At 48.3% G+C, this 11,244-nt stretch overlaps 1 protein-coding gene across 1 annotated transcript; it reads right to left on the reverse strand.

Annotated features, from left to right (window-relative positions):
* Nucleotides 1-3,782: 3,782 nt before the first annotated feature.
* On the reverse strand, nucleotides 3,783-11,187 carry UTP11 (UTP11 small subunit processome component). Its single transcript, XM_048968917.1, has 8 exons — nucleotides 10,803-11,187; nucleotides 10,646-10,707; nucleotides 10,103-10,205; nucleotides 9,743-9,856; nucleotides 9,183-9,276; nucleotides 8,750-8,880; nucleotides 7,298-7,408; nucleotides 3,783-6,737 (listed from the first exon to the last, which is right to left on the reverse strand). Exons 1-8 carry the CDS (start codon nucleotides 10,863-10,865, stop codon nucleotides 6,654-6,656), a joined length of 762 nt encoding a protein of 253 aa, XP_048824874.1. The 5' UTR covers nucleotides 10,866-11,187; the 3' UTR covers nucleotides 3,783-6,653.
* Between the last annotated feature and the right edge of the window lie 57 nt (nucleotides 11,188-11,244).

Genomic DNA, 11,244 nt, shown 5'->3' on the forward strand with positions numbered 1-11,244 from the left:
AGAATTATTCACTGGGTCCCTGCTGTAGGTGGACGGCAGCAGATTAGAAGGAAACATTATCTCTCAGGGCAAGTTCAGAAGGACAAATGAAGCCAAACTGGCACGGGCTGAGAGTCTCAATACATTATTCTCTCTGCTCTACAAATCTGTGAGAACAAAGTGCTCAGTGTAAATGCTCACCAGGGCCTTTTCTTCCCCTGCAGGACCACAAAAGTTCAGCATGAGACGAAGGGCCACGTGTTGGCTATTAGTCCACTACAAAGAGCGTTTGAGGCTAGAATTTAGAGGCTCATAAAAACATTATTGTCTGCATCCTGGGACATTTGTTTGCTGGGGCAACACGGGGCTGAAAAAATGTGACCCCTGCGCAGCTGTGTGCCTCATCGTGTCCATCACACACTGGGCACCGAAGGGCCACCTCAGGCCTGATCCGTGTCCCCAGTGGGAACAACTGGCCTGGACCTGTCCTCTCCCACATCACCTCTGCAAGGAAGCAGAGAGCTCTTCCCTATGCCTGTGACCACACTTGTAACCACAGCTGCTGCTTTGAGGCTCTGTTCTGTCCTCTCCGGAGGTGAGGGTGGGTTTTTGTCCCAGTGAGCACTTGGCCTGGTGGCATTTGTTGGGGCAGGATGTTGCACCTTGCCTGCAGGCTTTCCATGCTACATGGAGCCAGGCATAGGACACGCACGGCACCCTGCAGCCCACATCTGATGCTCCTGGCTGGAGTTTGGGTGTTCACCAGGCCAGGAAAGATGTTTATGCCCAAGTAAAAATGGCAAAGTCTGGAGAGGTCCTTCTGTGTCATGATTTTACCGGTGGCATCGTTCCCTCTGCACTTCTCTGCCATCACTGCAGCTCAGAGTGGCGAAACTCAGAGCACAGTTTCAGGGTTCATCTCTGCAGACGGGATGAGGACTGGGCAGGACCATGTCAGACCTGTCCCAGGACAGTTTCATGGGATGGGATGCAGGCAGCAAATGTGGTCCAGGACCACCTGCATCCCCCGGATGGCTCCAGCCCTGTACACAACGCTAACTCCAACGGCACTGCAAGGAGGAATGCCAGCTTTCAGCGGGCTAAAGAAAGTGGAATATATTATCCACTCACAAAGTCAGCGTAAATATTAAAGAGGCTGCAAGGGGAAATGTCTCTGGTGATGTCTTTTCAGGCACGGGGGGGAGAAAATCAGTCTGAGGGCTCTATTGAGGGCTATGGCCAAAAGGCAGAGGGAAGCAATGCTTTGAACTCGTTCAAAGCCACAGGTCAGCGCCTTCCTGGGACTGCTGCTGCCCACCTCCCCTCGGAGCCAGCAGAAAGGTCACTGCAGCAAACCCACCATTTCAATAAAAGAAAGCGAATCCCAGAGAGAGCTGCATGAGAATGAAAGGCATCAAACGGGAAGATGGATGTGGCATGACCGGGGGCAGGGGATGTGGGGAGCACAGGAAACTCATCCTGTCATTGAGAGAAGGCTTCAGCGGTGCGAGATGCACTGGGGAAGGCTGAGCTCCCTGCTGGGCTCAGGGACTCCTGGGTGCTCCCACATCGGGTGGGGAGAGGGGGGTCAGAAGAGAAGCTGTGATTGATGGAGGTGAGCAAACAGCGTGCAGTGTTATGTAACGAGGTTCTGTTGAAACCGCGCAGGAAAAGTCGCCCCGCGCCAATAAATCAGGCGGCGGCCGCGGAGGAGCAGATGTGAATCACACCTTGCTTCATATGCCCTGCAGTGTTTTCACTTATTGTTCCAGTTTTAAAGATTAATGGCACTCAGAGATGAGTATTATCTACGCTTCCATTCCGTACTCGTTATCAGAAGGGCTCCTTTCAGCACAATTAATGCGGATCAAGTTTTCCAAGCGGAGGAATGTCCTGCAGCTGTCGCCCACCTCCCTCACACCCTGACCCCACGGCAGGGACAGGCAGGGCTGGGAGTACAGGGGAGCCCCCCTCCTTGCAGGGCAGGCCACAGGCTGGCTCAGCAGCGATGCCCACAATCACAGTGGGTGCCACCCACAGGGTGACCCCCACCAGGACACACAGAGGTGCACCAGGGCAGCGAGGCAGCTCAGAGATGCAGGAATCTCTGTCCTTAAACAGGAGAAGAAAAGCTGTTCACATCCCTCCCCGTGGCACTGGGTAGAGCAAAGACAGATGCTGGTATTTCCCAGCCTTATCAGCCAGAGCTGCAGAAACCTGTGAGCCCCTGCTATGGGTGCTACAGCAGACAGCTTGCTATCTAGGGCTCAGGCTCTCCCACCTGGTTTAGCAGGGGTGCCAGACCATGCTCAGGATTGTATGCACACCAAGGGCAGCCTGCAGTGCACTGTGGAGCAGCAGGCTGGGGGTGCCAGTGGGGGTCTCTCCCCTTTTCAGCTGCAGAGGCCCAGGGAGAGCAGCGCTGAGCTCCCTGCTACATGAGATCAAGCTGTGATCACTTCTATCATGAAGATAAACTGGCCATTGTTGCCAAAAATAAATGTTAGTGTTCCAAATCCACACTTCAATAGCACCAGCTCATTAGAGATGCATATCATTTGGCTCCAGTCCCACACCTTCCAGCTCGTTATAAATATGCAGTTGCTGCTGGCTCTACCCCAATCATCTCTGCAATCAGAGCTTTTAATTAGGTTAATTAAATTGTATCAAACCTCGCAGGGACGCAGTTCACTGATGCTGATGAGGCAGCCAAAACAGACCTTAACTCTAGCTCTAATGAAGGCCCTGCTGCAGCTAATGACAATGCATAATAAATTAGAGCTTCCCTAGAAAGGTGCACCAGGGCTTGTGCTTCAGTAAATGATGATCTATATGCACTAACTTACTGTTTCAGCCTTTGGTATGCCAAGCTAGGGATGTCTGGGAATATGCTTTCACCAAATAATGGGCTCCTTCCTCAGAGCTCACCTTCCTGCTCTCGAGGCACCAAAAGCTGCTGGAATAGAAATCCAGCAAATATTTGCTGTTTTCAGCTTGGCCTGCTCTGACGATGCTCATCTCCCAACAGAGGCAGCAGCAAGTATTTATTTGGCCCAAACCCTCTGTAATTGAATTTGAATTGGGCAGGAGTGATGTCTGGGGGGAGGGGGGAATGTCTGCAGGTGTTGGGGCAATGCTCAGACTTGGGGGGGAGGAGCAGTCGTGTCCTGGTGGGCTGGGAGCCTGTGGAGTAGAGCTGGAGGCCAGCTGTGCAGAGCAGCAATTAGTGCCTCTGATTTACATCCTGCTCTTTCAACTCCCTGCTGTGTTGAGCGTCGAGGAGCTCTGCTACCCTTCTCTCCTCAGTGCCCTTGGGCTGCTCACCCTGGCTGAACCCCACATGAGGACAAGGGGCTCTGGGGGTGGCTGTGTCCCCACATCACTCCCTATGGAGAGCACTGGGACATCAGCGCCTGGAGCAGAGCCCCCCAGTACCTGGGCACGAGGTAGGTGATGCTGCATGCTGACTGGTGGGTGCTGGGGTGGGATCTCCTTGCTGATAGCACACAGAAAATGGGAGCACTGGGATCTGAGCACTGTGACTGCTGCAGACCCATCAGCAGCCCTCAGGTATGCTGGCTTCTGGTTCTGAGTGGGGCAAGGCGTCCCGCTGTGCTGCCCTCCAGGCCAGTTTGGAACCCAAAAATGAGGTCTGCAGGAAACAGTTCTCAAAGCTGAAGGGTTGGTGGTGGCCCTCCTGCTGCTAACAAACCGTTACAGTTGCCTAGAGATAATCTTACAAGTGTTTTAATGTAGCCTGCTATTAACTTTTATAGACAGCCATTACCAATTGAGTTCTCCAGCTTGAACAAGGAATTACATGAAATTATTAAATGGCACAATATTACTCTGAGTCACCTGAAACCCGAGCTGAATCTGTGGGGTATTTTGATATCTGTATCTTGCAAGCTGCAGGGAATCTCCTTGCTAAAGAACCTGTTGGTTCAGCCTTTTGATACTGTAATTATTGCAGGCAGAAAATTGCTGCAGGCAGTCCTGGTCCTATGGGGATCCCATCAGTGGGGCCCTTCAGATCTCCCACTGTGGTTGGGTGGGCAGTGGGTTCATGTCTGGGGTTGGCTCTCCCCAGGCTCTCGCAGAAGGATTTCACTGCTTGGGGTGAGGGCTTGAGGCATCAACAAGGGTGAGGTCTGGGGGATGAGCTGCAGGGAGGGGTTTGGTTCCGTGCAGGGATGGGGCTGCCTGCTGGCAAGCATGGCTGTCCTGCAACCCTCATCACAAAGGATGTTTTTGCTTCAATCTTCTTTTATCAAGAGGCTTTTCCAGAACCTCCTAGAAAACTTGATTTCCAGCCCAGATTTGTTCCTGGGCAGCTTGTGTGCACTTTTGTTGGTGAACAGCTCTTCTCTCTGCCATCAGCACGTACATGCTGCTTGCTTCCCAAGGCACTTGTATTGCCTTTATCTTTCTTGGCTGAAGGAGCAGGTCCTCAGTCCTGTAAGGCTCCCTGCTGCCCTTCTGCATCTGAGCAGCTCTTTCATCCATCCCAGTGGGAATTCATCTTAAGTCTGGATGCCCTGTTTCCCTTTGGTGAGATTTCCCTAGTGTCCCAGCAGAAAGTAGCTGAGAAGAAGTACAGCTTTTGCTCTGTGTGCCCTGTACAGATTGCACAGAGCTGCTGTCTCCCCCAAAAGCTCGTAACACTTGCGTGCAGGCTGAGGGCAGCACCAGGAGAGCTGTGGCTATGGCACCCATCTTAGGACCTTCCACAGTGAGCAGCACTGACAGCTCAAAGCCTTGCAGCTACCCGCTACATCCCATAATATCTCACCCCTTCAACTGGGGAGCAATGGCTGTCTTCCAGGGATTTGTGCCCATTGCAGCACTCAATCTACCAAAGGGCTCAGAGGCACCCGCAGCACCAACTCGTGGGCTCTTGTTCAGGCTGTTGCTCTCAGCCCCTGCCAGGCAGCAGCACCTCCTTCCTGCCTTCCCCATCCTCTTCAGCAACTCTCAGTGTAGGTAAAATATTTATTCTTACAAATCTCAGTCCAGTCACTGTGTTGGGAGCTCGGTGTGCTTCTCCAACACAATTATAAAGTCCCAGAAATACAGCTGACACTTAGAGCTTGCTTTTTTTCTCGCGTGCTTTTCATCCCTCTTCTTATATGTCTCTGACTATTGCTAACTGAAGCTTTCCAAGTTCAGAAATTACACTGCTCAAATCCTCAGGTTTAATAAAAATCTCTGCCAAAGAAGCAAAGCCTGCCCCTATTGCAGTCTCGAAGCCAAGAAACCTTTGCAGTAATAGAGAAGGGCTGTTCTGCTGCTCCCCCTGCAGCCTGGCCGTGCGCTGCTGCTGCCCTCTGCCGGCCCCGACCTCGTTTCCTATCGGGAAGGAGAAGAGAGTTGAGTTTTTCCCCATCTTTTCTTTTTTCCCACCTCGTTTTCCGACGGGAGATTTCCATTACGCCATCAGTAGCAAATTAGCAAAACTTCTTGTTGCACGTGGAAAAGTCTTAGTTGCCTTTAAGGGCAAAGCACAGCTCCTCCCTTTGTGCTTCCCAGAGGAAAAACAATACTGCAGAGCTCTTGCTGGATTTGGAACTTTTGCAATGGCAGAAATAACAGCCAAAGCTGCATTTCAGCACCTAAAAAAGAGTCGTGTTTGAGCCTATATGGGAAAACTGAATGGGATGGGCTTGGGAAGAGCATCTTTTTTTTTTTTTTAACCATCTTGGCATAGGCATATGCTTACTATTGGCAGCTGTATTCCAAGCAAAGAGATAAGAAAAGGAATGTTTACGCCCAGGCTCTCCTACTTGCCTGAACTGCTCCAGGACACTCAGTGATATGTCTCCATTGTTTTCAATTGAAACCCCCTCCCAACTACCAACGCTGCAACCAGCACAACATAAACAGCACAAACTTTTGTCCTACATTTGCCTTTTGGATCGCCTGTCCTTGTATGTACATCTCAGTATTGCCTCTGCTCACGCTTGCTGGTCGCATTGGCAGTTTGGTTACGTGGGCACTGCTCTGTTGTAAGGCACAGGGTAAAATAAGCACAGCTACACCTACAAATGTGCTCTTCTCAGCTACAGAAACAGCGTGTGAAGAGTGAAGCATTCCTCTGCTTCCAGAGCCATTCCAAAAGTCTTTGCTAAGGCTGCATTGCAGAAGTCAGGTGCCATCGTTAGCTGATGTCTTTCACCTCTCAAATTTCAAAGTGCAGACAGATAAAGCAGAAAACAGGAAGGATGCAGGGCAAAAATAGTCACTGGGAGGATCACGATTCGACTTTAACCTGTTTTGAAAACTTAGCTAAAAAGAACTGCTCTGAAGTCTGATGGTTTAGGCACTGCAGTGGTCCAAGAACTTAAACAGAAACTGTTCCAGCATTTGTTACCTTGTGTGCTGCCTGCATCTCCCAGTCTCTGTATTCTGACCTTGACTTCACAAGGATGGTTTACGGTGTGTATTACTAGGACAGACAGGCACCTCTTGTGGCTTCCCACTGTAAATACCAAGAGAACAAACTCTTTGATTTATTAATCAATTAATTAGCTAAAATATATTTATGGCTACTGCAGACCCGTGGTAATTTGTTTCAACCAAGTGTTAGGTTGTGACGAAAGGCAAATGGATCCTTCACTGTAAGGAAAAAACTCTTTCTAAACAAGGACTGCAGCAGTGCTTCTTCAATGGAACGATCAACGCTTCCTCTGGAACTTGAATTTGTAAATAGCTGGGCCATCTGTTGTCTCCTTCTTCACCTTTACTTTATGAGTTTTGTCCTGGAGAAGGGGAGGAAAAAGAGAGTAATGATTTTATCTGCTGTCATGTATTTTTTTTTAACCTTATGTTACAAAGTCCCTGGCTGGAGGTTGACAAAGCATTACTGGAAAATGGTCACTTTCCACTGTTTAGACTGGAATTACATTTCCATCTGCTCTTTCTGTCCTTAGTTTGTCAGGCAGAAAATCTGTTTTGTTCAAAAGCACCAGTGAGTGCAAACGCCAATTGGGAGAGTTCTTTTTGGTCACTGGGTTAAGAGCTTGGAACCAAGAGAACTGCTTCCTTCCCTCTGCTACTTCTTAGTGTTTGAGAGGTGATGACAACATTTTAAAGATGACTGCGTGCTCAAGAGTTGAGCCTTTGTTGTTGATGTGATAAAGTTGGATTAGCAGGCAAACATTTGTCACAGTCTGAATGCCTCACAAAATCACTGCCTTGCTTTCTCCGTATTAAAGGTTACATTTCCAGGTAACTGCTAAAAACAAAGTCATGGCAAAACAAAGAGCAAAGAAGCTGATACACAGACATCCAGACCCAGAGAAACAGTTAGAGCTCTCACCAAAAGATCTTTACGTGTCTGGATTTTCTGTGCAATCACAAACATGCTCTTCTCTCGCTCAATGCGCTGCTTCAGGAGGTCGTACTGATTCTTCCTTTGTTGGTCTAATTTCTGGCAGGGAAAAAAAAGAAGCATTTCTAAGAACGAGGAACAAGACACTACAGTTCACAGCTGACCTATTCTGAGGCACTTGGACCTCACAAACATTTTTTACATTTCAATCGTATTAAAGAATGCTGCTTCAGTGTTGTGGTTGGATTCCGGAGAGCTGTTTAATATCTTGATTTTCAGACTGGTTTTTCAGTTAGGTCTTTATTCTTCATACTTGTTTTAATCTCCTCAATCTAAACCATAGGAAAAGAAAACAAATAAAAAGCACCACGTTTTCTAGCTGAGATGCTGTGGAACATCATTTAGTAAGCAGGCAGAGTTTCAGTTTTACAACTCTTCTTAATTTCAATTGCAAAAGAGCATTTAACTCCGTAAGGGAAAACTCACAGATGTCTTTTTTCACTCTGGATGAATGAGATCAATTCCTGAAGTGCACAGAAACTGCAGAGAGGCCTCCCAAAATGCAACTTGTTTGGTCATGTTTAGCTGATGGTTTTCCCAGCATAAAAAGGTGTTACAGCAGGTGTGATTGAAGTCATTAAATCAAGGAGAACGGATCCAAACATGCTTACAATGTGACTCAGACATTTAGAGAGAAAACTCGTTCAACTGCTTTACTGACAAGCCAAACCAAGAAAGCTGGCAAGATGGAAGAGACCAGAGGGTGTTTGTTATCTGACATCTGGTTCAGAAAACAACAGGTTACAAATTTACCACACAGCAGTTTAAGACAAGTTTATTTTTACCTTACACACACTGGCTTCAGCTTATAGAACTGCCCAATATCTAAACTAATTAAGAGGTGTTTCCACTGTTAAAGCCAGGTTTAGCTACTTCTAGGGCAGAGTGCTGTAATATTAAAACATCAGAATCGAAGTTGATTGTGCAAGTAATTCATCCTGAAGAATTATTACTTCTGCTGGAGTACTGTTACTGCTGGTAATACAGTACAGGCAAATAGATTTTACAAAGGACTTTAATAGAAACATTTGCTTCAGGTTCAGGGATGCAGGGTTTTTGGTTTTTGGTTTTTTTACAGGAGTCAAGGAAGCATCCTCATCAGATATGTACTGCTCCTTTCTGCCCCAAACTTCACAGCTCTTAGTTTATCATCCCCACTGGACTGGGACACAACCAAACAAGTTCTCCATGTTGGTCCAGAAGATTTGACTGCAATCTCCAGGTAAGTGATGACTAAATGATACCCACTACAGCTTTGTGTCACCAAGAAAAATTCCAAGGTAACAGAACAACTTTGTTCACCTCTACAGTGGTCCAATGAACGCTTCTCACTGCTTATTATTTCTATTAAGAAAGTAAAGCATTAAGAAAAAAACCTACCTTTAAATGAGCAGGATCAGTAGCTCCTTTCACTGCCTCTTTCTGCAGTGTTGCAATGGTTGGTCGGTTGTAGACTCTGTCTACCAGCTCTGGAACAGTATTCAGATGAGTTGCAATATCAAACTCTTGAACTATAAATTTATAAAAAGAATTAAAAAGATTTTAGGAATAAACTCACACAGACTTCTTGGATTAACATCCAGCAAACCTCCCAAACATGTAGCTTATGTACAGCCAGCAGCAGAGAGAGACTCAGCTAAATAGCTCCTGTAGAACTGAGGTCTTCTCTAGTAATCAAAATAGACTTCCAGAGCTCCTGGAGTAAAATCTTCTGTTATAGCAGCACATAAAGCACAATACTGCCTTATATATTTTACACTGCCTGAAACAAACTGGGGGAAAATATGTCTGGCAAAGTCTATTTACATCTTACCTTCTCTCTTAGTATCAAAAAAGAACGTGTGCTTGTTGGGCTGCTTCCCCTCAACATCCAGCAGATGGAGCTCTGACTTCAGCCTTTCGATTTTCTGCAGGAAACAACAGGTAAGCAGTTTTGCCAAAGATCTCTAAAAGGTGGGGTGATGCCTCTCTGAAGGGAATTCCTGCTTGTTCCTCGAGCTCATGAGTACCTGAACTCTTCTTTTCCTTTTAATATTATAAAACGCATCTAGTTTGTGTCCTGTCTTCAAGTCCTTTTCAAGTCAAGGTAACCCACTTCAGTACCAATAATGCTGTTGACACGTACGTGTTTAACATCTGAAATGTACGCAAAGGTTTGCTGTGCTTTCTGACAATGTACAGCATTGTGTTTAGCAGCTTTCTGTAGGTTCCATACACAGAATTCTGCTGACATTTTCATCTTCAATTTTCAATATTATACAAATCAGATTTCACTAAATGTAGACACAATATAAACCACCACTCTAAAAAAAAAAAAGTAAACAGAACAATTAGAGGCAAACTGGGAAACGTTGAGAAAACAAAGTGTATTACCTTGGCTTCTGCCACTCTCTTCATTTCCACATACTTAAGATCCTGTGTCTTCATCAGTTTCATCTGCTCAGGGGTCACTTCATCCTTTGGCTGCTTAATTACATGAACTCCATCCTAAAAACAGAGTGCAGTGTGTAGATGCAGCTCTCGGTACAGAGAACTATGGGCTCTGATTTAAATTAAATAAAGGCAGAATCTTTTTGTCTGTTACACCTCATTTTCTTCCAAGACTGCAATGGGCACCAAGCCCAGTCTGTTGGTTTATTTACTAATTCTTAAATTAAAAACATGAACTAACTTTACAAAAGTGTGACTTAGTGCAGGAGTGCCATCCTACCTTAAAGCAATCTGCTTTCTCACCTTGAGCTGTGTACGGATCATTTTGAAGTAGAACTCATCAGGGTTCTTGTCCAGAGCTTTCTTCTGAAGTGCTCGGAGGGCATTTTGCTTCTTGTGATAGTCCCTGGGAGGAAGGCAGAGCAGCACAGAGTTCCCCTGTGCCCACATTCCCTGACAGGAGGCACAGTGATGCAGAATTGCCATGTGCTGGGCTACTCAGTTTGATCCCAGTCTGAAGGATCGTAGAATGGCTTGGGCTGGAAAAGACCCCAAGGATCACCAACTTCCAACACCCAGCCACAGTCAGGTCCACCAACCTTCAGCTCTGGTACTAGAGCAGGCTACTCCAGGCTCCATTCAGCCTGGTCTTGAACACCCCCAGGGATGGAGCATCTGCAGCCTCTCTAGGCTTCCTATTCCAGCTCCTCACCGCAGTCTGTAAAGAACTTCCCCTGACATCAAATCTAACCCTGATCACATTCGCAGCCGTCCTCTGGACCCTCTCCAACGGCTCCAGCACAGAGATAAAGCCGTTTAGCCCGCACCCCCCGCTCCCCGACTCACTGTGCCCGCAGCCGGTAGTCCTGCTTCTTCTCCAGCAGCCCCAGCTTCTTCCTGCAGGCGGGCTGCGGGGACAGGCAGGGAAGAAGATGAAGCGGAGGACCGAACTCTCACCGAGGTCCCGCGATCCGTCCGGGAAGCCCCGATGCCGCTCACCCACCTGTGCCCGCTCGCGGTGCTGCCGCTGCCTCGATTTGGCAGCTTTCCTGAAGGCGGCCGACATCGCGATACGGCGCGACACGGCACAGCCGCGTGCGAAGCGACGGTCTCACCGCGCCGAGAGGCGGGGCCTGAATGCGTGACGTCACGACGTCGCCGCAACGTAGTCACGTCACCGCGGCGTTATCACGCCGACGCAACGTCACCACGCTGTCTCCATGGCGACAGCGGCGCTCATCCCGCGCTCTGCTGCCGCCCTCGGTTCGTGCGCTTTGCTCTTCCCGCGTCTCCGCGGCTCCCCGCACTGTGGGGCTGGGCTCGACCCTGTCCCGAGGCTCGGTCGTTGCTCCCTACGCTAAGCCGCGGCCCGGCCCGTAGTTCTCCGTCCCATCGCTGGGCAGAGGTCGTTCCCGCTCCCCTTGTGCGCCATGAGGGCCCCGCAG

The sequence above is a fragment of the Lagopus muta genome, chromosome 23, assembly GCF_023343835.1.
Source record: "Lagopus muta isolate bLagMut1 chromosome 23, bLagMut1 primary, whole genome shotgun sequence".
Lineage (NCBI taxonomy): Eukaryota > Metazoa > Chordata > Aves > Galliformes > Phasianidae > Lagopus > Lagopus muta.